This window comes from Equus quagga, chromosome 12 (assembly GCF_021613505.1).
Source record: "Equus quagga isolate Etosha38 chromosome 12, UCLA_HA_Equagga_1.0, whole genome shotgun sequence".
Lineage (NCBI taxonomy): Eukaryota > Metazoa > Chordata > Mammalia > Perissodactyla > Equidae > Equus > Equus quagga.
The window spans coordinates 84965395-84991326 of NC_060278.1; the positions used below are offsets into that span (position 1 = coordinate 84965395).

The 25932-nt window shown below is 50.4% G+C and overlaps 1 protein-coding gene across 2 annotated transcripts; it reads left to right on the top strand.

The window, feature by feature from the left end:
- The first annotated feature begins 656 nt into the window (after nt 1–656).
- Nucleotides 657–20763, top strand: CCM2L (CCM2 like scaffold protein). Of its 2 annotated transcripts, none has more exons than XM_046680016.1 (10): nt 657–739; nt 3268–3435; nt 5666–5749; nt 5847–6030; nt 6868–7322; nt 13173–13308; nt 14980–15043; nt 17334–17463; nt 18024–18162; nt 19068–20763. In XM_046680016.1, exons 1-10 carry the CDS (start codon nt 710–712, stop codon nt 19379–19381), a joined length of 1704 nt encoding a protein of 567 aa, XP_046535972.1. In that variant the 5' UTR covers nt 657–709; the 3' UTR covers nt 19382–20763. The 2 variants fall into 2 exon arrangements, with proteins under 2 accessions (XP_046535972.1, XP_046535973.1); XM_046680017.1 differs by having other exon boundaries at nt 5850–6030.
- Nucleotides 20764–25932: the final 5169 nt, after the last annotated feature.

Genomic DNA, 25932 nt, shown 5'->3' on the forward strand with positions numbered 1-25932 from the left:
CAGACCTGGTGTTATGCCCATTTTATAGACAGGGAAATTGAGGCAAAAGAGGTTAAAGGACTTGCCCAAGGTCATAATCTTAGTAAGTGGCAAAGCCAGGATTCAAACCCAGACAGCTTGTCTCCAAAACCTGTGCATACTGCCGCCCTTAGTAGTAATGATTCATTGCTTAGATTCATAGCTTGCTTGGACACAGTATTCTATAGTTTATGAAGCATTTTCCCACCCACTCTTTCATTTATTTCTCACCACAGCAGCCCAGAGAGGGAGGCGATGTTTACTCCCAATTTATAGAGGGGAGGGGGAAACTGAGGCTGTGAAAGGGGCAACTATTTCATTTCCAAGGTCGCACAGCAAGGTCAGTGGCAGAAGTAAGGGCGGAATTCGGGATTTTCTGACTCCCAATTTGGGGTACCCTTCCCCAGCCTTATTCAACTCCCAAGCCCCCGAAACAGCAAGCCCTCTGCTGGAAGCTCGAGGCTCTCTCCCCAGGGCAGGTGCTATAGCTGGGCTTCCACTTTTCAGCTGGAGAGTCCCAAGGCTGGTCCTCCACCCCCTCCCACCTCTGCTCACTATCAGACGGGAGGGGCAGGAACTCCGGGGCTGGTGGAGTTTCCGACCAGGCAGGAAAAAGAACAAAGGAACTGTGTGGGGGAGAGGGTGGAGGGGGTGTCCAGGAGGGTAGCAGGAGTGGAGGGGACGCTTCGCCATGGAATATGAAGTCAAGAAAGGGAAAAAGGTAGGTGGGAGGTTGGGAGGGATGCAGGGTAGAGAAACGTGCCTGGAGCTGGGGAAGTGGGAAGCCTGGGGTGGGGGCTGAGCAGTGAGGGGCAGAGGAGGGGCTTTCTTCTCATTTGGAAGGATCTTCCTCCCGACCCTGGGGTAGCCAGACATTTAGGCTCCAAACTCCCGAACCTGTCCTTCCACTCTCAGCGGCCTCTGCCGTCCCCGGAATGGACAGACAGGTACCGTCCAGGGAAACCCAGCCAGATACATCTGTCAGAAGACACTCTCAACCTGCTTTCCTGGTGTTCCTGGTGGTTCCTCCCTGCAGCTTTTCAGACAGAGGGACATTCAGACACCCAACAGACCCATTCCCCTGTCTCCCCAGACAAGACCTCAGCCAGGGCAATTCTGTGCCATGAGGCTGCCATCCAGGCTTGAATCGCCTACCTACTGCCCTGCTGGGTTCCAACCCCTGCCCATCTTTATACAAAGGCCAGGTCTAAGGCCTCAGCCTGCAGTCATTCCCCCACCCCCTAGATCCTCGCCCCCTCCTGACTCTCAGAAGTTTTCTAGTCTGGTTCTCTGGGCACCCTGCCTGGTTGTCTTTGTGGTTCAGGGACCCCCTCGGGTTCCAACTCTTATCCCCAACGCCACCCGCATGGAGCCCTCTTCCCCCAGGAAACCTAGCTCAGGCTGTTCTAAAAGGCTCCCACGGGAATCAGGAGGGCTCAGAAGGGACTTAAGACATACGTGCACACTCTCTCTTGGTTCTTTCCTTCTATGGGTATTTACTGAGCGCCTATTAAGTGTCAGGCACCGTGCCTGGTGCTGGTGGTGATGCAGAGGTGAACAAAGTCAAACAGGGGCCCTGCTTCCTCTTTGGAGCTCACAGTCTAGTGGGGGAGGCAACTACTAATTTTTTTTTAAAGCAATTAATGTAAAATTGCATAAGTCTCCATACACAGTGCTGGGAGACAGAACATTAGGGGATTCATCCTTAGACTGGTCGGTCTAAGCTGAGATCTGATGGGTGGAAGGAAAGGAGGTAGGGAAGAGTGTTTCAGGCAGAGGAACAGCATGTGCAAAAGCCCCATGATGTAGCAAGGAGGAAGGCCTGAAAGATGGCCCTATAGCCGGAGGGCAGGAGAGAGGGGCAGTATGGGGTAAGATGAGGCTGGAGAAGTGGGCAGGGCTGGACCATTCACGGCCACAGACAAAACATTTACCTCCCCATCCCACTCACACAAACACACACACACACACAGGATAAAGTCCCAGCTCCATAGCTGGCATTCAAGGCCTCTATGAGTTGTTCATCTCATAATTCAGCCACAGTGGTCTACACACAGCTTCTCCAGGCTCATGTGCACCGGGCCCTTGCAGCCTCCAGGGTTTTGCACATGCTGTGCCCTCTGATTGCAATGCCCTTTCCAATGAGATGTTTTGTTCTCATTTCTCAGAGCTTCCATATGCCTCATCCAGGCTACACGATATTAGTTTTAAAATGAGCTGGGCATGCATCAGAATCACCTGAGTGCTTCTTAAAACACAGTTCATGAGGCCAGCCCGGTGGCGCAGCAGTTAAGTTCGCACGTTCCGCTTCTCGGCAGCCCGGGGTTCGCCAGTTCGGATCCCCGGTGCAGACATGGCACTGCTTGGCAAAAGCCATGCTGTGGTAGGCATCCCATATATAAAAAAAAAAAAGTAGAGGAAGATGGGCATGGATGTTAGCTCAGGGCCTGTCTTCCTCAGCAAAAAGAGGAGGATTGGCAGCAGTTAGCTCAGGGCTAATCTTCCTCAAAAAAAAAAAAAAAACAACAACAAAAAAACAGATCATTGGGTCTCACCCCCATGTTGTGATCTAGTAGGTCTAGGATGGGGCATTTCAGCAGGTCTGGAAATGTGCATTTCTCTCAAGTTCCCAGGTGATGCTGTGCAGCTACTGCTCGTGACCCAGGAACCACACTGGGAATTGCAGCCCTAGAGTAGTGCTCACACTTTCCTGGGAGAGTAGATGCCCGTTGGGCTGGGCTGGGGCCCTGGGATTTGCTCTTTACCCTTGCTCCAGGCCATTATTATGCAGGTGCCGCTGGATTACATTAAAGGTACTTACTACTTCTAATTTTTAGGAAAGTATAGGGAATAGCTTAACAAATACCTTTGCATGCACCACCCAGCCACATTGAATCCTAATGTTTTTCTGTACTTGCCCCAGACTGGCCCCTTCCTTAAGCCTGGGCCTAGGCAGGGCCTCCGCCCTTACCTGGGTGTTTAGAATGGAGGCTTGGGAGCCAGGCTGCCCACGGGGAACTATTGGTTCTACCCCTACTAGCGGGTGAACTTATCAGCCAGTTGCTGCTCAGAGACTCAGTTTCTCCATCTGTAAAATGGGGATCACAGAACTCCCTTCTGCAGACTTTTTGTGAGAACTAAATGAGGTAAAGTAAGGAAAACACTGAGCGCGATAAGCGCTCCATAAAGTCCGTTGCCTGTTACTGATTTTATTTGTTATCTCCTCACTCCTCCCCTGCCCGCCCCCAGGGCTTCGTATCCCCCATCCGGAGGCTGGTGTTCCCCAAGGCCGGGCGCCGGGCAGCCTGTCGGAGCAGTGTGAGCCGCCGGCCCCTGCACTCCATGCCCCTCTATCCCCCGGACTACCTCATCGACCCCCAGATTCTGCTCTGTGACTACCTGGAGAAAGAGGTCAAGGTGCGTGCGGGATGAGGAGAAGCGGTGGCAAGGATCTTGGGGTGAGGAGTGGAGCGGAGGAAAAAGTTTTCCTCAACCCTCTTAGGGCCCCTGACTGGGTCTGAAAATTAAGCTGACAAAGACAGATTAACAGGAGAAAAGCATATACACTTTATTAAATTTTTATATGTACAGGAGAGCCTTCCCAAGAGAATCAAGACCCCAAGAAGTGACCCGAGCAGGAAGCTTTTATTCCTTTTTGACAAAGAAACAATAAATCTGTGAGCAACTGACAAGGCAGAGGGCTTTGGGCGTGGGGTAGTAGAGGTGAAGAAGTAACAGGGTTTGTTTATACAGCCTGCCCGGCCCTAAATCCCCTGTATCTGGTGACAAGGACGTCTCCCTTCCTCCCCGTACAAGGGAGGGCACCTTTCACATGGGAGACTTATCTCCTGGTTTTCAGGGAAGAAGGGTGATGGGGTGGAGGTCAGAGCGAACTTCCTGCTTCTGACACTTTCTCAAAGTCCTTCAGCTTAAGATATTCAGTATGCCAAGGTGCCACATTTTGGGGTAGCACGTCCTGGACCCCATCCCGAGAGACCTTACCTCTCCCTGACACCAACCTCTGCCCAGCCCTGTCTCACAAGGGGAGGCTCCGGGGAAAGAGGCCTGGGTTCAAGCCAGCCTCGTCCCTGCCTTATGCTGTGGACCCTCAGCAAGTGACATCCCTCTGCTCAGCCTCGGTGCTCCCATCTCAACATGGGGCTCAAAACCTACCCCTACGGGAGAGCGGTGGGGGCAGTGCACTGTGTACTGAGAAGCCCCACCTTCCTGTGAGATTTTACTGTGGTGATGTTGTTACTTAGACAGTGTCCGGGATAAAGGAACCCAGTTCAGCAAGCCCCAGGGGACTTAGACCACTCAAGGGCTTTACTTTTGCCTCGTGAATACCATGAAGGAGCAGCAGAGAATCCTCATTACCCAAGGAAAATTGATATGGCGGTAGGAGGGTCAGACTTAGCAAAAACAGGCTGCCCCATTAAATTTGAATTTCAGATAAGCAGTGAGTACTTTTTTTTTTTAAAGATTGGCACCTGGGCTAACAACTGTTGCCAATCTTCCTTTTTTTTTTTCTGCTTTATCTCCTCAAACCTGCCCTGTACACAGTTGTATATCTTAGTTGCAGCTCCTTCTAGTTGTGGGATGTGGGGCACCGCCTCAACATGGCCTGACGAGTGGTGCCATGTCCATGCCCAGGATCCGAACCCTGGGCTGCCGCAGCGGAGCGCGCAAACTTAATCACTCGGCCACGGAGCCGGCCCCGCAATGAGTACTTTTGTAGTATTAATATGTCCCAAATATTGTGTGGGACTAAAAAAAAAAACAGACAAAAACCTAAAAAAGTATTCATTGTTTATATGAAATTCAAATTTAACTGGCATCTTGTATTTTATCTGGAACCCTACATGGAGGAAAAAGACAACAAATCCACTTAAAAGCTGGGGACTGAAATCTCAGAGAGAATGAAAATAAAAGGTGTGATTGGTGGAATTCACCTAGAAGACTAAAACCAAAAATAATGAAAAAAGTTAATTCTCATATTGAATAACCTCTAAGTTAAGTGATAACATTAAGTTACAACTAAGAATGAGTGAAGAACTAATTTATCAATTTGGAGCATCATTGTTCTGACAAAATTGTATAGTAATTTGACAGAACATTCTTCCCTTTCCGTTTAACTTCTGCAATGAGATCATCAAGAGCGCAAGTGACTTGCACAGTCAGGTGACACTGGTGCTTGGGGTGGACAGAGCCACTCAGGCCAAGTGGAAGTTCACAGGCGGTCAGTTCTTTCAAGCTAGTATAGTGACTTTTGCTTCCGTCCTAGCTAAATAACTATGTGTTCAGGCAACATAAGCTAGCAGCAGGGTTGTGGGCTCTGGTGGGGGGAGTTTAGTTTGGCCCTTTCTGGCTATATAATATTGGGCATGTTATTTAGCTTTGCTGTGCCTTAGTTTTCTCATCCTTAAAGCCGAGATGAATGAGTGAATGTGCATAAAGCTCTCAGGACTGTGTCTGACTGCTACGACCACCTTAATATCAGTTATATCAGGTTATTATCATTAATTCAGAGATTTCTATCTTAGTCTGCCTGTGCTGTGGCAGTGAGGAAGTCAGGGTCCTCCAAGCCTTCAGGCTGACCTCTCTCTGCCCTTCTCCCACCCCAAACCCCGCCCCATTTCCCATTCAGTTCCTGGGCCACCTCACCTGGGTCACCTCCTCACTGAACCCCTCCAGCCGGGACGAGCTCCTGCAGCTGCTGGACACGGCCAGGGTGAGGCTCTGGGGAGCGGGGAGGGCAGGGTCTCGTTCCCTTCTCCCTCTCCCACCCGAGGTCCCTGGGGACTCAGGAGATCCGACCCACCCCGCAGCAGCTGAAGGAGCTGCCGCTGAAGACCACAGCGGAGCAGGACAGCATCCTGAGCCTGTCCGCCCGCTGCCTGCTGCTCACCTGGCGCGACAACGAGGAGCTCATTCTGCGCATCCCCACGCACGAGATCGCCGCCGCCTCCTACCTGCAGGACGACGCGCTGCACCTGCTAGTGCTTAAGACCGGTACGGCGGGCCGGGCCTGGCCGGGGAGCAGGGCCGGGAGGTGAAGAGGAAGAGAAACTGCCCAACGGTCTAGCCTTGGGAATGGGCGTGACCTAGGGAAGGCACGGAGCCTGAGGCTGGATGATGGGGTGATGGATAAGGCCTGACACCACCCTGAGACTAGGGCCGGGCTATGACCATATGCAGGAAGACGGAGCTCAAGGTTGAGGATGAAGAGTGGGCGGCCTGACCCACCATCCTGAGGCCAGGTGGCGGAGCCTGGGAAGGGTGGAGAAGCCAGAATGCCAATACCTGAAGTGAAAGGGCGTGGTGAAGGGGAGCAGGACTGGGAGGCCCTGAGGCTGGAGGGAGGCTCGGGTGAGGGGCGGAGTCCGCTCTAGGGGCGGGGACATACGCCGGGGAGGCGGAGCTCGCGGCTGGGGCAGCACATGGGAGAGGTCTGACCACGGCAAACTAGGGGCGGGGCCTGAGGTCGGAGGCGGGGTTAAGGGGAAACCGAATCCAAGGAGGGCGCCCTGAAACCAAGGACAGGGTCCGAGTTAAGGGTACAGAGGTAGGGGACAGCTTGACCATTACCGTTAGACCAGATGACAGGGTTCGGGCTGGCTGGTGGGAAAGGGCTGCGGAGCCAAAACCAGGGGTGGAGCCTGAGGCCGGGGGCATGGCCCAAATATAAGGATGCTGCGTGGGGGCGGGTCTGGCCGCATGTCTTTGAAGCCAGGGGCGGGGCCAGGCGCGGGTGGACCTTTGGGTGGCAGGGTCGGGCACCCCAGCTGGCCTCGGCAGGCGGCTCTTAGGCCGGATCTACTGCGATTGACGGCCACCGGCTTCTTCTAGGTCTGGGCGTGGACCCGGTGCCGGCCGGCGTAGACGCCAGCCCCGGCGGCGCGGGGCGCGACCCGGGTCCGCCGGGCGCGGCGCCCGAGAAGCGGCGGGTGGGCACCACGGAGCGACGCCACACCATCTGCAGCCTGGACTGGAGGATGGCGTGGGGCGGGGGCGCGGGCGCCGAGGCCCGGGCCGGGGGCGGCGGCGGCGGCAGCCTGGAGCGCCAGCGCGCCGGGGCGCGGGCGTCTGGCAGCTGGGAGCGGCGGCAGACGTTCAGCGGCAGCTGGGAGCGGCGGCACGGCGGCGGCGGCGGCGGCGCGGGCAAGCCGGGCGGCAGCTGGGAGCGGAGGCAGGCGGGCGGCGGCAGCTGGGAGCGGCGCCACCCGGGCCCCAACCCGCTGGACCCGCAGGACCCCAGCCCCGACGCCTACTGCAACCTCGTCATCCTGGCAGTGGCCAACAGGGTGAGCCCGAGGGCACCCGGCGCCCCTGCGCGCTGCCTCCCGGGCGTCCTCCCACTCCGCCCCATTCACGGGGTTCCTGAGGTCTACCCCGACCTCTTTCCTTCTCCCTCCTTCGGCCCTACCCAGGTCTACCCTACCCTACCTACCCAACGCAGGTACTACCTGTGTGCCCATCAGGCCAAACGGTTTCTAAACTCCAGCCCTGGACACCTCCCCCTTGCTGTCCCAAGGGGATGAAAAAAAATGGTCAAAATAGCCTTGATCTAACCCCCCCTCCGGCCCTGCTCCTTCTCCAATGTCGTCATTGTCGGCGCTACCACAGTAACAATTATGATGACACTAATCACCAGCAGGAATCGTATGCCAACCCATGCCAGACACAGAACCAGCATTAACCCTTAGAGGCAGATATTTCAACCATCCCCATTCGATAGAGGAAGAAACTGAGATCCAGGGGCTAAGTAATTTGTGCAAGGTCACACAGGAAGCACGTGGTGATTTCAACATTGGGACCCAGGAAGTTCAGAGCCTGTACTCTTGCTAACTATGGCAGTCACCCAGGGCAGAAGCCTTTCCACCATTCTTACCTTCCCTATCCTCCCCTCCCTCCCATCCTCCACGTTCAACTTTGCTTTTATTTATTTGACCATGTTTACTGAGCGGCACTCTGTGCTAGGCATTGGACTAGGTGCTATGGATACAGAGAGGAACTAGACACATTTGACGTCCCCCTTAGGGAACTCACAGTCCAGCAGACAGCCTCCAGCCCTGAGCCTTCTAAGCTTTTCCTCTGACCCAACTCCCTCTTTATACACACTGTGGTGAAGAAGACAGACAGGTGCCTGGCTAGAGGGAGAGATGGATAATAACCAGAAACTCAGACTCCGGAGCTGACAGGCTCCCCCTTGAAACACTCTCTTGCTCGGCGTCCAGCTCTCTGCATTCTCCTGGTTTTCCTCCTACCTCCCAGGCTGCTCCTTCTCAGGAGCTGGTTCGTCCTCTTCTCTCCAGCCTCTTAAGGTTAGAGTGCTCCAGGCTTAGTCCTTGCTCCTCTTCTCTCCTCTACACTCGTTTCTAGGTGATCTCCTCTAGGCTCATGGCATTTAAAGCACTTGAGAACTCCACGTTGTATCCTACCAAATCTCCAGGCGAGTTTCTCCACTCAGCCTCTCATTCGACGGTCTAATGATCATCTCACACCTAACGCATCCGCAGCCGAGCTCCCATCTTCTCCCCCAAACCTGTTCCTCCCCTGGTCTCCCTGCCTTCGTTAATGGCAGCTCTGTCCTTCCGTTGCTCAGACCAAAACCTTACAGTGATCCTTGGCTCCTCGCTCTTTCTCTCTCTCTCTGTCTCTCTCACACACACACCCCTCATATCCACTCTGTCAACAAGTCCTGTTGTCCCTATTTTTAAAATATAACCAAAATCCATCTTCTCCCCACCCTCCACTGTCCCCACCTGGGTCCATGCCCATCCCCTATCACCTAGATTGTGCAGTCACCCCTCACTGATCCAGTCCTTGCTTACAATCTGTCCCCCACATGGTCAGAGCAGTCCTGTTGACACATGTCACATTGTGTCACTGCTCAAGATCTTCCAGTGGCTCCCCATTTCACTCCTTATGGCTGCTTATAAGGCCACTCACCTTATCCACCATCCCCATTCCCTCTCTGGCCTCATCTCTTTCTACTCTCTCCTTGGTTCACTTCACTCCAGCCACACTTGTTGGAGAGTGCGAGAGACCCACGTGCTCTGGATAGTTCACTGTGTATCTCCGGCACCTAGAATAGTGCCTGGCACATAACAGATGCTCAGTAAATAGTGAATGAACGGATGAATTACTGCACATTATATTATTACGCTTTGCAATGGGGAGCAAGAAGAAAACAAGCAGGTTATGGTGATAATGAGGGAGGAGATCCATTTTCCATAGGGAAAATGAGTTGGTGCCTTTTAAACTGCAATGTGAAGGAAAAAATGGAGTCAGCAGGGCGAAGACCCAGGAAAGTGAATTCTAGGCAGAGGGACCAGTGTGTCCTGTTTATCCCACTGGCCTGTGAGGGCTTTGAGGTACAGACCTCATGTAATTCACCTCTGGGAGCCCAGAGCCTAGACCAGTGCCTGCCAAGCGTTAGAACTAAATGAGAATCTGTGGAATCAGTAAATAGAAGTAGAGTAGTTTTCCAGGAGTATCTGAGCCTCTGGCCTCCTACCTAAGGCATCATGGTCCCAAAAAGAGTTCAAGAGTTAGCGTCAAAACCTGGATGCAGTCTTAAGCAGTGCCGTGAGCCTGCTGTGAGCTGGGCAAGTCACTTAAGCACTCAAAGCCTGAGGGTCTTTAACTGTGAAATAAGAATCCTCTCTTCTCTGTCCCTTTTGTAGGGTTATGGATCAATCCTGCTTTAATGATTAGGACATTCCCCATTCCAAAATGCCTATCCTGGGTTACATTTTTTTAATTGAGGTCGTAATTTATAACACTGTGAAACGTCAGTTGCACATTCTTGTTTGTCAGTCACCATGTAAATGAGCCCCTTCACCCCTTGTGCCCACCCCCCAACCGCCTTGCCCTCTGGTATCCACTAATCTGTTTTCTTTGTCCATGTGTTAGTTTATCTTCCACATATGAGTGAAATCATACGGTGTTTGTCTTTCTCTGTCTGGCTTATTTCGCTTAACTTAATACCCTCAAGATCTATCCATGTTGTTGAGAATGGGACAATTTTGTCTTTTGTAATAGCTGAGTGGTATTCCATCATATACATACCACATATTCTTTATCCAATCATCCATCGATGGGCACTTGGGTTGCTTCCACATCTTGGCCTTGTGAATAGTGCTGCATTGAACATAGGGGTGCATAAGCCTCTTTGAATTGTTGATTTCAAGTTCTTTGGATAAATACTCAGTAGTGGGATAGCTGGGTCATATGGTATTTCTATTCTTAATTTTTTGAGAAATCTCCATATTGTTTTCCATAGTGGCTGCACCAGTTTGCATTCCCAGCAGTGTATGAGGGTTCCCTTTTCTCCACATCCTCTCCAACATTTGTTATTTTTTGTCTTGGTGATCATAGCCATTCTAAGGAGTATAAGTTGATGTCTTAGTGTAGTTTTGATTCACATTTCCCTGATGATTAGTGATGTTGAACATCTTTTCATGTGCCTATTGGCCATCTGTATATCTTCTTTGGAAAAATTTCTGTTCATATCTTCTGCTCACGTTTTGATCGAGTGGTGTGTTTTTTTGGTGTTCAGTTGTGTGAGTTCTTTATATATTTTGGAGATTAACCCCTTGTTGGATATATGATTTGCAAATATTTTCTCCCAGTTTGGTGGGTTGTCTCTTCATTTTGTTCCTGGTTTCCTTTGCTTTGCAGAAGCTCTTTAGTCTGATGAAGGCCCACTTGTTTTTCTTTCTTTTGTTTCCTTTGTCTAAGTAACATGGTATTCGAAAAGATCCTTCTAAGACTGGTGTCAAAGAGTGTACTCCATATATTTTCTTCTAGGAGTTTTATGGTTTCAGGTCTTACCTTCAAGTCTTTGATCCGCTTTGAGATAATTTTTGTGTATGGTGAAAGATAATGGTCTACTTTCATTCTTTTGCATGTGGCTGTCCAGTTTTCCCAACACCATTTATTGAAGAGACTTTCCTTTCTCCACTGTATGTTCTTAACTCCTTTGTTGAAGATTTGTTGTCCATAGATGTGTGGTTTTATTTCTGGGCTTCCAATTCTGTTCCATTGATCTGTGTGCCTGTTTTTTGCACGAGTACCATGCTGTTTTGGTTTCTATAGCTTTGTAGTATATTTGAAGTCAGGGATTGTGATGCCTCCAGCTTTGTTCTTTTTTCTCAGGATTGCTTTAGTTATTTGGGGTCTCTTGTTGCCCCGTATGAATTTTAAGATACTTTGTTCTATTTCGGTGAAGAATGTCATTGGGATTCTGGTTGGAATTGCACTGAATCTGCAGATTGCTTTAGGTAGTGTGAACATTTTAACTATGTTTATTCTTCCAAGCCGTGTGCATGGCACATCTTTCCATTTCTTTATGTCATCATCAATTTCTTTCAATAATGTCTTAGAATTTTCAGTGTATAGGTCTTTACTTCCTTGGTTAAATTGATTCCTAGATATTTTATTCTTTTTGTTGTGATTGTAAATGGGATTGTATTCTTGAGTTCCCTTTCTGTTAGTTCATTATTAGAGTATAGAAATGCAAGTGATTTTTGTAAGTTGATTTTGTACCCTGCAACTTTGTTGTAGTTGTTGATTATTGCTAATAGTTTTCTGATGGATTATTTAGGGTTTTGTATATGGAGAATCATGTCATCTTCAAACAGTGAGAGTTTCACTTCTTCATTGCCAGTTTGGATACCTTTTATTTCTTTTTCTTACCTAATTGCTCTGGCCCAAATCTCTAGTACTATGTTGAATAAGAGTGGTGCGAGTGGTCACTCTTGTCTTGTTCCTGTTCACAGGGGGATGCTTTTCAGTTTTTCCCCATTGAGTATGATGTTGGCTTTGGGTTTGTCATATACGGCCTTTATTATGTTGAGGTACTTTCCTTCTATACCCATTTTATTGATAGTTTTTATCATAAGTGAGTGTTGGATCCTGTCAAATGCTTTCTCTGCATCTATTGAGATGATCATGTGGTTTTTATTCCTCACATTGATTGATTTGCAGATGTTGAATTATCCCTGTGTCCCTGGTATAAATCCCCCTTGATCATGGTGTATGATCTTTTTAATGTATTGCTGTATTCTGTCTTCCAAAATTTGTTCAGGATTTTTGCATCTATGTTCATCAGCGATATTGGCCTGTAATTTTCCTTCCTTGTGATGTCCTTATCTGGCTTTGGGATCAGGGTGATGTTGGCCCCGTAGAATGTGTTAGGAAGTGTTCCACCTTCCTCAATTTTTTGGAAAAGTCTGAGAAGGATAGGTATCAAATCTTCTGTGAATGTTTGAAGGAATTCTCCACAGAAGCCATCTGGTCCTGGACTTTTATTTTTGGGGAGGTTTTTGATTTCTGTTTCAATCTCTTTACTTGTGATTGGTCTATTCAGATTCTCTGTTTCTTCTTGGTTCACTTTTTATCCTGGGTTACATTTTAATTTACACCTTAGGCTTTTTTTAGAGACACAAAACAGGAAATGGCTTCATGAAGATGGTCTCTTCATCAGTTATTATCTTTTTGTGTCTCTTGCTTAAAGACACAAAGAGATAAATTAAAAAAGCAAATTCCTCTTCAAATTTGCAATCTCAAAAAAGTTCCACCCAAGGACTTAAATTCCTTCCTTCTATTGGAGACTGAAGTTTCTATATTCATCCTGCTTCCATTGTTCCCTTGGTGCCAGGAAGCTCATATCTAAATATAGCATCCAGTAGGAGCAACTATCTTGAGCCTAAAATTTTCATACATTTAATTCTTCCTCCTCCTAGTAGGTATTAGGGGGCCTGGGTTCTGGTCCTAGCTGATCACTTCACCTCTCTGGGCCTCAGCTTCTTACCTATAAATTAAACTAAATTAGGGCTTATTTTAGATAAGCTTCAGGAGGGCCGGTGAATCCCCCAGAAATTTGGGGTGCACGTGTGCATTTTTCAGGGCAAAGAGTTAGAGCTGTTGCTGGATTCTGTAAATAGGTCCAAGACTCAGAGAATGGCCATATAACTTTGATGGGAAATATCCTCAAAGTTGATTTAAAGGCATCCACAGGTGTGCGCGCGTGCGTGTGTGTGTGTGCACGCGTGCCCCTGTGAGCCTCCTCACACAGTGTTTTAGGAAGCAGGGGCATCCTGGTCACTAGCGAGGGCCTGAGCTCTCTATCCTCCTCCCTGGGCCAGGATGCTGCCGAGGAGTCCTGTGCCCTCATCTGTCAGGTCTTCCAGATCATCTATGGGGACCAAAGCATCGAGTGCGTGGACCGGGCTGGCTACCACTACACGTCCACACCCGAACGGCCCTGGCTCTGCAGCCGCAGTGAGTACTCGAGCTCCTGGCCACTCCTCCTACAAAACATCTCAGAAGGCTGGGAAGGGGGGATGCCCCAGGACTCAGGCCGATCAAAGCCTTTAGGGGTCCTGATCGCTACCATGATTACAGTGTACCCCTGCTTTGTAGTTAAAATAACATGCCAACTTTCAAAGTGGCCTCAAACCTGGCCTCTTCATAGAGGTTCTGGTCGCCAGATTGAGAACAAGCCCCGTCAGCTGAACTTCTCTCCCCTTTGTTTCTAGTGTCCCTGCTCTGCAGAAACCTAAGCATACGCATTGTCTGTTTACTCAGCCATTTAATCCCACTAGGACTCTAGGTCACAACCACGATTTCCAGACTGGAAATTGAAGGTTTCCTTGAATGCCATCAAGGGCTGGAACGAGAATGAGACTAATAGAGGCATTTATTGAGCACCAACTATGTGCCAAGTCTTATTGAATCCTCATAGCAACCTTGTCTGTCCTGTTGGCCACTGTATCACCTGCGCCCAGCATGAGACCAGGGACAGCACAGATGCTCAAGAAGTATTTTCTGAATGGATGAAAGACCCCTCCGAGACCGTATGATTTCAATTTTACAGATAAGGATATTAAGGCTCAGAGTAGTCAATAAATTGCTGAAGGTCACACAGCTGGGAAATGGCAGAGTCAGGATGCAAACCCAGGTGTGTCTGATTCTAAAGCTTCTGTCTGCAACAGCTTCACTCCCCATGCTGCCTTCAAGGCTATAGTAAACTTCTTCAGCCACAGCGCCTCAACGTGGCCCCTGTTTGCATAGTTCCAGCAACAGGGAGCCAGCTCCTTCCTTCTGGAGGCGCTCCCATCTGTGGGAAGGTGGGATAGCTCATTGACTCTCACAGGAATAGTGGACAAATCAATGAGATAACTGAACAAATATTTCAACAAATTCATTCATGTGACAAATATTTATTGAGCACCTACTATGTGCCGGATCCTGCTAATCCCCAGGATGTACTAGTGAGCAAAGCCAGACGTTGCCCTGCCCTCACTTGCATTACTGAGGTCGGCAGAGAGTACTTAGATCTTACACAGATACAGTGTAGCCACACGCTGTGCTGTGAGGAGTACAGGCGGAAGCTCCTTGCCTGGGAAGTCGGGGGAGGGTCCCGAGGCAGTGACACTGAGGGAGCCAAGATGCGAAGGGTGAGGAAGTGCCTGCACTCAGTGAGATCACAGGGCTGGGTGCAGACCAAGTTCTCTGGAAATGGGGCTTCTTTCTTCTCAAGATTTTGAGTTCCTTCCCCCTTCCAAAGCTCTTTTTTTGTCTCGCCTCAAACACATACTGTTTCCAAGATGCTCCCTCACCTGTCCTCTAGCCTGCTGTCCCCAGGACCCCCATAAGGCAGGCAGGAGGTGGTACTGTCCGGCGTTGAGGATGTTGAGGGCCAGGAGAGGGAAGGCGAGCTGCCCGAGGTCGGCTGTGTGTTGGTGGGGCGGGAGTCAGGGTCAGCATCTTCCACCGGCTGCCCGTTTCACTCGGGGTAACAGCTCACACCCTCACCATTGCTTCCAGTGCCACCCAGCCTCCTGCCTCCATCCCGACCCCAGGGTGGGGAGGAAGGTGGGGCCTCCGGGGAGCCAGGGAGGCTGGGCCCTCCTGGCTGCCTCTGACAGCCTCTCTGTCTGCCGGCCGCAGGTGATAGCTGCCGCACGGACGGGACTTACGCCTACGACGCTGACTTCAGCTGCTGCAGCTCCTTGTAGGTACTGCCCTTGCCAGGGACCCCACTCTTGCCCCCCTCCCCTGCACAAACAGGGTCGTTCTCCTTGGCATTCTTGAGTCCCCTGTGGGCAAGAGAGGGTGGGAGAAAGGGAGCCTACCTTGATTTGTGCTGAGACACTGGGCGCTGACGGTGGGGTAAACTGGGATCCTAGGAGCTCATAGGATCCAGACCTCAGAGAGGCCCATGGGGCAACCAGAACCCAGAACTGCGGTCCACGTAGGCCTGCGGTTCTCTCCCAGTCATCCTGACACGGTGGCCTGCAGAGTCCAAAATCACAGCTAGTGCCGACAAATAATCTTGGTTTACTTTAGTTTTCATTCTACGTAATAGAAAACCCTAAAATAGAAGCTTAAACAGGATAGAGCACTTTTCCCCCTATCTCTCACACAAAATAGACCAGGAGCTCATAGCCTTATGGTCATGGCAGGCCCAGGCTTATCTTTTCCTCCCTCCTCAGCACTTGCTTCCATCCTCGAGGTTACCTCATGAACCAAGATGGTGGTCATAGCTCCAGCCATCACAGTAGCATGCCAGCGCCTCTTTCAAGACTTTGCTGGAATTCCCACCTGACAACTTGTGCTTACATTTCATCAGTCAGAACTTGGTCACGTGGCTACAACTAGCTGTAGGCAAGGATGGAAAATGTAGGATTTAAAGGAAAAAATTTCTCCATTGGGAACATTGTCCGGGGTTCTGTTTAGTGTGACCAACCACACCCTAGTTTGCCCAGGATTGAGGGGTTTCCCGGGACACTGGATTTTCAGTACTAAAACCAGGAAAGTCCCAGGCAAACCAGGACGAGCTAGTTCTGTTACTAAGGCCATTAGCTTGAAAAGTAGTAGTGATCTGCCAGTGATAGATGCTCTCTTTTTTTTTTCATTTTTTTCCTTTTTAGTAGCAATACATTTGCCTTCCTAATCCCGTGTGCCTGGGGCCGGTCCTTAAACAGCCTGGTGTCTCCTGGAGAGATGACAATCATGATAATGACTAATCGAGCTGTGTGCCGAGTACTGTCCTATGAAGCATTTCACTCTTTTTAATCAATACAGCAACATTACAGGGGCTGCTGTTTACTTATTGCTTATAGTCCATGACTCTGAGTGCTTTACAAATATGAGCTCCTCTCATTCTCACGACACCGATTTTTATCATCCCATTTTACAGATGGAGAAACTGAGGAATAGAGAAGTTAAGTAGCTTGCCAAAGGTCAAGCAGCTAGTAAGTTGTAGGCCTGGGATTTGAACCCACGCAGGCTGGCTCCAGAGTCCACACCCTTAACCACTAAGCCAGACTGCTTCTCTGTAGGTGATAATGGAAGATGGTTCTGGAACAGTTTAGAGACCAGGAAGGAGGCTGACATTTTATTAAGCAATATTTATTGAGTCCCTACCACGTGCCAGGCACTGTGCTGTGTGCTAGAGCTACAGTGGGGACAAGACGAGACGAGACCTGCGCTTGGCACATAGCGGGCGCTCAACAAACGAAGGAAAACAAGCTCCCTGCTCTTGCCTGGTTTACAGTCCAGCGGCGGAGACAGTGAAACCATTACTTAACAGGAATAAACGCTGATGGTAATGAGCACGGAAGAGAGGCTCAGAGTGCTGAGAGAGGCTCCCCTCATCTGGGAGTCAGGAGGGCCTCTGGGGCGATGACCCTTGAGCTGAGACCTGGAGGAGGGAAGGGGAAGAGCACTGGGGTAGACGGAAGAGCAAGAGCGAGGATGCTGGGGCAGGATGCAGCTCGGTGTGTCGGAAGAACCGTCAGGAGGCGCCACAGCTGCGGCAGAGAGTGGTCAGGGAGGACATTTGCTAGGGGCATCTGGAAAGGCCTTGCATGTCATGGGTAGATTTATAGACTTTGTGACCCATTTGACAGAGGGTGTAACCCAGTCTGGGGGAATCAGGGCAAACTTTCCTGAGAAGGCGACATTTAAGATCCAACGATGACTAAGAATTAGCTGAGTAAAAGACAGGGGGAGAGAGGCATTCCAGGCAGAGGGAACAGCATGTGCAAAGGCCCAGAGGTGAGGAAGTACTTGGAGTATTAGAGGAAAAGGGAGAAGGCAGGGTGGCCTGAGCATAAAGAACAAGGGAGAGCCCAGCAAGAGAGGAGGCTTGAAAGACAAGGCAGATCATGTGGGGCCTTGAATCTGGATGAGGTCCCAGGCCCAGAGCATCAGCAGCTGTGCCCTCCCACCTTCAGTCCTCTGCAGGGAGAGGAGCTGGAGTGAGGTGAGTGAGGGCCCCTGTCTGCCTATCCCTGCAGCAATGGCTCCCAGGACACATTTGAAGCATGCTACAGCGGCACGTCCACACCCTCTTTCCATGGCTCCCACTGCAGCAGCAGCGACCACAGTGGCCTGGGCCTCGAGCAGTTGCAGGATTACATGGTCACGGTGAGCTGGGACAGGCAGTGCAAACAGCACAAAGGCCTGGAGGCTGGAGAAAATGTGGGGTTATTTCAGGAATCATGTAAGCCTGCACATAAGGGAAGCATAAGACCTCAGAGGTCAGGGTGGGACATGAGGTCAGGAGAGGAAACTGAGGCTAGCTTAGTAAAGGCCTTAAATAGTGTCAGGTAGCATTAATTGAGTGCTTGCTGTATACCAGGCACTGTCCTAAGCCCCTTTTGTGCATCATCCTTTCAACAACCCACGAGGGAGGTTCCATCATGAGCCTCACTTCACAGATAAGGAAAACAAGGGTCAGGGAGGTTGTCACCAACCCAAGATCACAGAGCTGCTCACTGAAGGGGCCAGGGTATGAATTCAGGCAGCTTGAGTCCACATCCCATTCTCAGATGCAGCCCAAGGGGTCTGGCTGTCCCCTCATAAGCCATGGAAGGATTTTCAGAGGAGGGCTGAGCCAAATCTGCCCTTCGAGAGGGCTCCGGGTTTTTAGGCAGGGGTTGGGCGCGGGACCTCCCTGGGATTGACCTCACGTGGTGTTCCCACAGTTGCGGAGTAAGCTGGGGCCGCCCGAGATCCAGCAGTTTGCACTGCTGCTGCGGGAGTACCGGCTGGGGCTGCCCATTCAGGATTACTGCGCGGGGCTGCTGAAGCTCTATGGGGAGCGGCGAAAGTTCCTCCTTCTCGGTGAGCTCTCTGCCCCACCCACCAAGGGCCGGCCAAGGCACCAGGCTGGGAGTACTTACTCCTTATCCCTCAGCTTCCAGTAAGGCCAGGATCATGAATGAGGTCCATGGGGCATATGAGGAGACAGAGAGGGGAAGGAACGTGCCTGTAGCCACAGAGAGCTGATAAGAACAGAGCACTGGTATAGCCATTTCACCTTCACGGCAAAGCTGGGAGAGGGAAGAGTTCTTCCCATTTTCTCCATGAGGAAGCTGAGGCTCAGAGAGGCTGAGGAACTTGTCCAAGATCACATAGCTAGTAAGGAAAGCTAATAATAACAACAGGAATAATAATATTAAATAAGCTCACATGTATTTGGCAGTCACCGTGTGCCAAGCACCATCTCAACGAATGCCTCAGTTCTGGGAAGTAGGAACTATTACCTGCTCCCATTTTGCAGATGAGGAAACTGAGGCTCCGAGAAGCAAAGTACAGTACTGATGTCACATAGCTAATAAGTAGAGATGGGAACAAGACGAGCTGCTTTCTATGGGGCACTTAGTGTGTGCTAAGGACCTTATTTAATCCTCACACCCCTACCGGGAGAACAGGTGCAATTATCTCAGTTTCACAGGGGAGGAAAGTACGGCTCAGGTAGTTATTTAATGAGGGTCAGGCAACTAATAAATGGGAATGTAACAATTGCAATAATAATAACAACAATAATAAGCGAGCATGTAGTGAGCATTTACTGTGTGCCGAGCATTATGTCATTCTCGGGCTCACAAAGTGGAGCAACTCGTGCAGGGCCACACAGCCAGTGAGCGGCGGGGCGGGGATTCGAACTCAGATCTCCCGAAAAGGTGATTCCTCTGTGGGAGGGGAAGGGCTGAAGCCCAGGAGTCACCCTGCCCCTCGGCGCGCAGGGATGCGGCCCTTCATCCCAGACCAGGACATCGGCTACTTCGAGGGCTTCCTGGAGGGCGTGGGCATCCGCGAGGGTGGCATCCTCACCGACAGCTTTGGCCGCATCAAGCGCAGCATGAGCTCCACGTCGGCGTCGGCCGTGCGCAGCTACGACGGCGCGGCCCAGCGGCCCGAGGTGCAGGCCTTCCACCGGCTGCTGGCCGACATCACGCACGACATCGAGGCGCTGGCCCCCGACGACGACGACAGCACGGACGAGGAGGCGCGGGACTCCCCCGGCGGGGATGACGCGGCGGAGGACAACTACCTGTAGCCTGTAGTCACGCCCATGCGCAACCCAGCCTCTGGGGCCCCTCCACTCATTCTTGCCGGTGCGGCCCCCTCCCCAGGGCCCCCTCCTCACACCCCGACGCGGGGCCTGCGCTCTCCCAGGTCTCGGTCCCCGCCCTCGGGGCTCTGGCCCCTGCAGTACCGAGAATGTCCTGCAGGGGGCGGGGCTATAAGCCCTGGGCAGTCGCCCGAGGATCAGCGGGCCCTCTGCCCCCCGCAGGTGGGCTGCGTCCTTCTTTGTCCCCCTAGTTCGTAGGCTCGGCCCCGGACACCGACTCCTCCCCGCGACTCGGCGCTTTCTAGAGGCCAAGGCAGGGATGAAGAGTGGGCTCCACCTGCTGGCCGACTGAGAAAACAGTTCCAGAGACCTCTGCTCCTCCCGGTTTACAGCTGGAGAAACTGAGGTTCAAAAGAGAAGGGACTTGAGGGGATCTCCTAATATCTTATTACCTCGAACTGGCCATGCTAGTATAGACGGTCTTTATAAGCCTCTAAATGGCAGAGTCTCCCCTCCCCTGATGGCAGGAATTGGATTATCAGAGTGCGATGGAGGTTTTTCTCTACTGAGAGTTGACCCAGAGGTGGTGACCTGGGGTCCTGGCCCGAGGACTCTGAGCAGGTAGATCTTGGACTGGGAACCAGGCAGACCTAGGCCTCCTCCTGTTGTTGTCCTGGCCTCTCTGTGCTTCCTATTTCCTCATCTGTCTGGCGAGATGGGCCCACCTACCTAAAGGGTGGTCATGGGTATTAACGAAGGTCAGGACCTTCGTGCTGGGTCTAGCATGTGATAAGTGCTCAGTAAATGCCCCTCTCTTCCACATCTAACGCTGTCTGACTCAGTTTACCTGTCTTTACACTGGGTGCACTGGGATGGGAACTGAGATGGGGCGAGATGTAAGAAGACACTCAGGAAGCTCCCGCTTTGGGAAGAGGAAATAGGACTTCCCCCTCAGGGCTCTGTTACAGCCTGGCTCCCTGCTCAAGTCCCAAATGAAAAGTACCCAAGACTCCGCAGGCAGCCATCTCAGGGGCCTGGGGTGGTCAAAGACATCTGAAGGCAGGGTGGAGAGGGAGAGAAGTCAGGATAAGGACAGCCTGAGTAAAGGCTTGGAGGCTAAAAGGAGTAAGCCCTGAGAGGAGGCCAGAGACTCATAGGAGAGCTAAAATGTATTTGTAAAACTTTACAGAGACCTCCATGGCCAGAGACATGGTACTTACCAGGAGGCGGGTACTATTAGCACCAATTGTTTTTTTTCCAGGGAAAGATTTGCCATGAGCTAACATCTGTTGCCAATCTTCCTCTTTTTTTTTTTCTTTCCCAAAGCCCCGGTGCGTGGTTGTATACCCTAGTTGTAAGTCGTTCCAGTTCTTCTATGTGAGCCACCACCACAGCATGGCAGCTGACAGATGGGTGGTGTGGTTCCCTTACTGGGAAGCGAACCTGGGCCGCCAAAGCGGTGGGCGCTGAACCTTAACCACTAGGCCATCAGGGCCAGCGCCTATTATCAGCAATGTTAAAGTAATATTACTGTTCTTAGGGCTTCAGGTCCAGAGAGTTCCATGATTCACACTCAGTTTGTGGCAAATGGCCATCCCATCATAATTGGCCCATGCAAGCCCCTTCTGGCGTTTTGCTTTATTTTCCCACTCCATCTACACATTCCCCACACTCCTTCCCCTCCCCACCATGGGCACCCGCCCCTATGTGTTGATATATGTTCCTGGACATACAATACACAATGCTTTATATATGTGTTTACACCACATAAATGGTATTGTGTAAGGATCTCATTCTATTGCTTCCTTTTTTTTCACTCTATAAAATGGTTTTGAATAATCCATGTTGCTGTAGGAAAAATCTAGCTTAGTGCATCGAACAGCTGCAGAATATCCCAAGCTGAGCATCCATTGTTTTATTTATCCATTCTCCCAGTGATGGACACTCAGGTGGCTTCCAATTCTCTCTTACCACAAACACCACTGGGATGAACATCTTTGTACACAACCCTTATGAACTTAAGTGAAAATTTCTTTGGGCTCTATACCCAAGAGTGAAATTGCTACATCACAGGGCACATACGTTTTAAATTTCACTAAATTCTGCAAAATGGCTCCACTAGCAGCGTGTGAAGGCCACTGTGTCTCCCCATTTTCATGAGCTTTTACATTCTCCAACTTGGTAATTTTTGCCTGCAGTTTGGGTGTAAGGTGGCATCTCAGTGTTGTTTCAACTTGCTTTTCTCTGTTCAGAACCTCCTTCAATACATGTCGGGCATTTGGGATTCGCCTTCAATGAATTGCCTGTTGGTATGTTTTGCCCATTATCCGTTGTGTTTCTTGTCTTTCTCTTGTTAATTTGCAGGAATAGCTTATACATTTTAGATATTAATCCCTTGTTGAATTCTGATGTCCCAAAGATCTTCTCCCAATATGTTGCCCATCTGTTCGGTTTATCTATGACAGCGATTCTTAAACTGTAGCATGCATCAGAATCTCCTGGAAGGCTTGCTAAAACACAGATTGGTTAGCCACATCCCAGAGTTTCTGACTCAATAGAGCGGGGGCGGGGCCTGAGAATTTGCATTTCTAACAAGTACTAGAGTGATGCTGATGGTCCAGGGACCACAGTTTGAGAACCACTGACCTATGGTGCCTTCCTTTGAGCAAATTTGTTCCATTGAACAAATCCTTAATTTTGATGTTTTCAAATTTGTTTATCCTCATTTTATGGATGAGAGAACTGGAGCTCAAGGAGGTGAAGTGAATGACCCAAGGTCACACAGTGAGCTGGGATTCTGACCCTTATCTGGCTAACCCAGAGTCCATGCTCCCTGCTGCTCTGCCCTCCTGTCTACCAGCCTGTGGGATGTAGCGATTGCAGGCTGAGGCATTTGGACCTGAGGCCGGAGCAGCCTGAATAAGTTCCCGAGTGAGGCAGTCAGAGTGGGAGAAGTCAGTTGGCGAGGGCCAGGGGCCAAAGAGATAGGCCTAAGGGCTTTTACAAGAGGAGCAAGCTCAGAGATTGCCCATGGTCCTAGCCAGGGCAGAGTGACAAGGCTGCTGCGAGGGACAGTTCTTACCCCACAACTCCGGGTGAAGCAATTTCCCTCACACCCTGAGGAAGTACCCACCCACCCTGGAACTACCCTCTTACCAAAGCCGTGTAACCCCTTAGGTTCTAAGGTCCAAAGGGCCCTGGCTGGGGCGGCCCAAGCTCTGAGCATGGGGGCTCTGCCCACATTTCCTCCTGCAGCATCCAGAGACGCTGCCATCATGGTTCAGTTCCTGGCACTGCAGGAGGGGAAAGCCCCTGGGGGTGGGACAGCTGGTTCCCAAAGACCTCTGGGGGTAGTGTAAGGATGAAACTTCCCTACCGCCTGGATCCCCTGAGGGCAGTCCCAACACATGGACAACTGGTGAAGTTAGTGAAAATGTCTTCAGCTGCCCCTTCGCACAGAAGCCCCTCAAATTTGGGGGCCCTCCAACCTCCCACTCCCTCCCAGTTTCCAACTGGAGACACCCAGCAATCCTTCACAACTGTGTTGGGGAGGAGTCCTGGGGCCACTGTCACTCAATCACCATCATTTAGAGAGCACCCACTCTGCGCCAGACGCTAGAGGATGACATAGAACAACTCCTGCCCACCAGGGGACTCCCAGCCTGATAGGGAAGACAGGTCCCCAAATTACCACAGCACAAAGTTGTTAATTGTAAAATGAAAGGATGAGAAACCAGCTCTTTCTGGGGAAGCCAGAAAAGGCTTCGCAGAGGAGGTGACGTATGAGTGAGACCCTGAGGGATGAGCAAGATTTTTGGTGGGTAAACAATAGAAGAGAGAGCCCTCCAGGCGAAGCCAGCGTGAGCAAAGGCAGGCATGGCACTCTCCAAGACTGGTAACCAGTTAGCTCTAGTGCCGTGGTTAGGCGCTCCAGCCCTGGGGTCAGACTAAGTGAGTTTTGAATCCCAACTCTGTCATCTGCTGGTTGAGTGACCTTGAGTAAGCCCCTAAATGTCTCTGGGTCTTGGTTTCCTCATCTTTAAAATGAGGATAATGACAGCATCACCCTGATAGATCTCATAGATTGTTGTGAGGCTTAAACAAGATAATCCACATAAAAGTACATATGGTAAGTACTCAATGAACGTGACCATTAGTATTGCTGGAGGAACATGGGGTGTCAGGTGAGCAGGGCTTGCAGGAGAGGAAACCAGAGAAGGGTCAGATTGAGAAGGGCCTCAAAGGGAAGGCTAGGAAGTGTAGGCAATGGGGAGCAACCCCATGGGCTTGCGTCTTCTTGAAGTGAATCTGGCTCTTTGGAGAGGAGGGTTGACTGGAGAGTCAGGAGTGCCTGGGCACCGGGGCAATGGGGCAGGAGCCTGGGGCATGGACCAGATGAGAGATGCTAAGACCTGACTCAGAGGGGGTAAGAGGAAAGAAGAGAGGAGGGCGGCTTCCAAGGGAGAAGGAGGGGAAGAAGGCTCCCTGCTGGCTCAGAAACAGCAGCCTCTCAAATCATCTTTTGATTAGACTCATTCATTCATTCATTCATTCATACATTCCACAACTATTTATTTAGCACTTGAACCTGGCCTCATGGATTTACATTCTAGGGTGTTTATATTACTATAAAATAATGCTATTTGGAGCTTCCAGATGCAGTAACCACACAATCAGGCCTAAATGATCAAAAATTGATAGCCCTCTTGGTGTGTCCTCCCATTCTTGACCTGTCTATCCTCACACATTTCGGATGATGGACAAAGGGTCTTAGAGCCAGGCCAACCTGTCTTGCCCCATTTCCTGTGATGGGGACTTCACTGTTTTCTGTGACAGCCCTTTCCACCTAGTGCAAGAGCTAACAACTGCCTCCTTGTCCACATCACCTCCCGCACCCCCCACAACCATCGCCTTCTAGAACTCTCCACGGCACAACTGCTCCCTTAGCCCTTGGCAGCCTTGCAGTGATGTGCAGAAAATGATGCGACTTGCAGAAACTTCTCATTTCTGTCTGAAAGCAACTAGTTTACAAAAATTGTTTTCGACGTTTGTCATGCAAAAGGATAGTGCTCTTGATGTATAAAGAGGACATTCAAATAAATAATAAAGACCCACAGCCCAATAGAAAAATAGGCAAATTATCTCTACAGTTCACAGAAAAGCAAATACAAATGGCTCTGAAACATGTATCAAGATGTTCAACCTCACTCAGAATAAGAGAAATGCAAATTAACACTACATTGAGAAACCACTTTTTTCATGTACTAGATTGGCAAAGTTTGGGAAGTTCAGTAACGTACCGTGTGGGTGTAGGTGTGAGGAAACAGGCATTCACACATTTTGGGGGGAGGGTAAGTTGGTATAAACCCTATTTAGCAATATCTACAAATATTTTAAATGCACTGACCCTTTGATGCAATAATTCCACTACCAGAAATTTCTGCTACATTTATACTCATGCAAGTCAAAACGATGAACGTGCAAGGAAAATTATTGCAGTGTTGTTTCTAGTAACAAGAGATTAGCAATACACCAGCTGTTCAGTGATAGAGGACTGGTTAGATAAACTGTGGCTCATGCAGACAATAGAATACCATGCAGCCGTAAATAAGAACAAGGTAAGCTTTCTATGTCCCGATATAGAATTGTCTCCAAGATACAGAGTAAGTGGGGAAAAAAAGTAAGGTGCAGAATGCACTTTGGAGAGTGCTGTCTTTCTGTTTAAAGAGGGTGGGGGGTATATGGATGGAATCGTTCTGGAAGGATATACAAAACAGGTTACAGTTGTTGCCTCTGAGCTGGAGGAGTGTATGGCTGTAGAATAAGGAGGGAAGGACACTTTCATGATGTGTCTTACATGTTGTGCCATGAATATGAATTACAGAAAAGCAATTTTTTTTAAACCACTGTTGTGATATTTATTGTACTCTGTAACACCATCTGTTTTCACGTCTGTCTGGCCTCCCCACCCCAACCCCCAACACACACACACACACACACACACACACACACACACACGTCTTCTGAGAGGAAGGGGGAGGGCTGGTTCTGACTCATTCCTGCACTCCTTTAGCCCAACACAGAACCCAGCTCAGAAAGTTTGAGTATATATTCATGATGACCACCTTCTCCAAGAAGACCCCAACTGGTCTTGTCTGCTGTCCCCAAGGAGCATTCATGCTTGTGTGTAGACCCTTCCCACAGGGAATAGGGATGAGCTGTGTAACCGGAATGACGCTTTACCTTGCCCCCCTGGATCGCCCACTTGGGGGGAAGCCAGCCCCCCTGTCGTGAGCTCACTCACGCAGCCCTGTGGACAGGTTCACATGATGAGGAACCGGGGCCTGCTGCCAACAGCCGTGTGAGTAAATCGTCTTAGAAATGGGCCCCACAGCCCCAGTCAGTCCCGCAGATGAGTGCAGACCGGGCTGACCTTGACCGCACCTTGTGAGAGACCGGGAGCCAGAACCACTGAGCTCAGCTGCTCCCAGATTCCCGGCGCACAGAAACGGTGTGCGGTAACAACTGTTTATCAT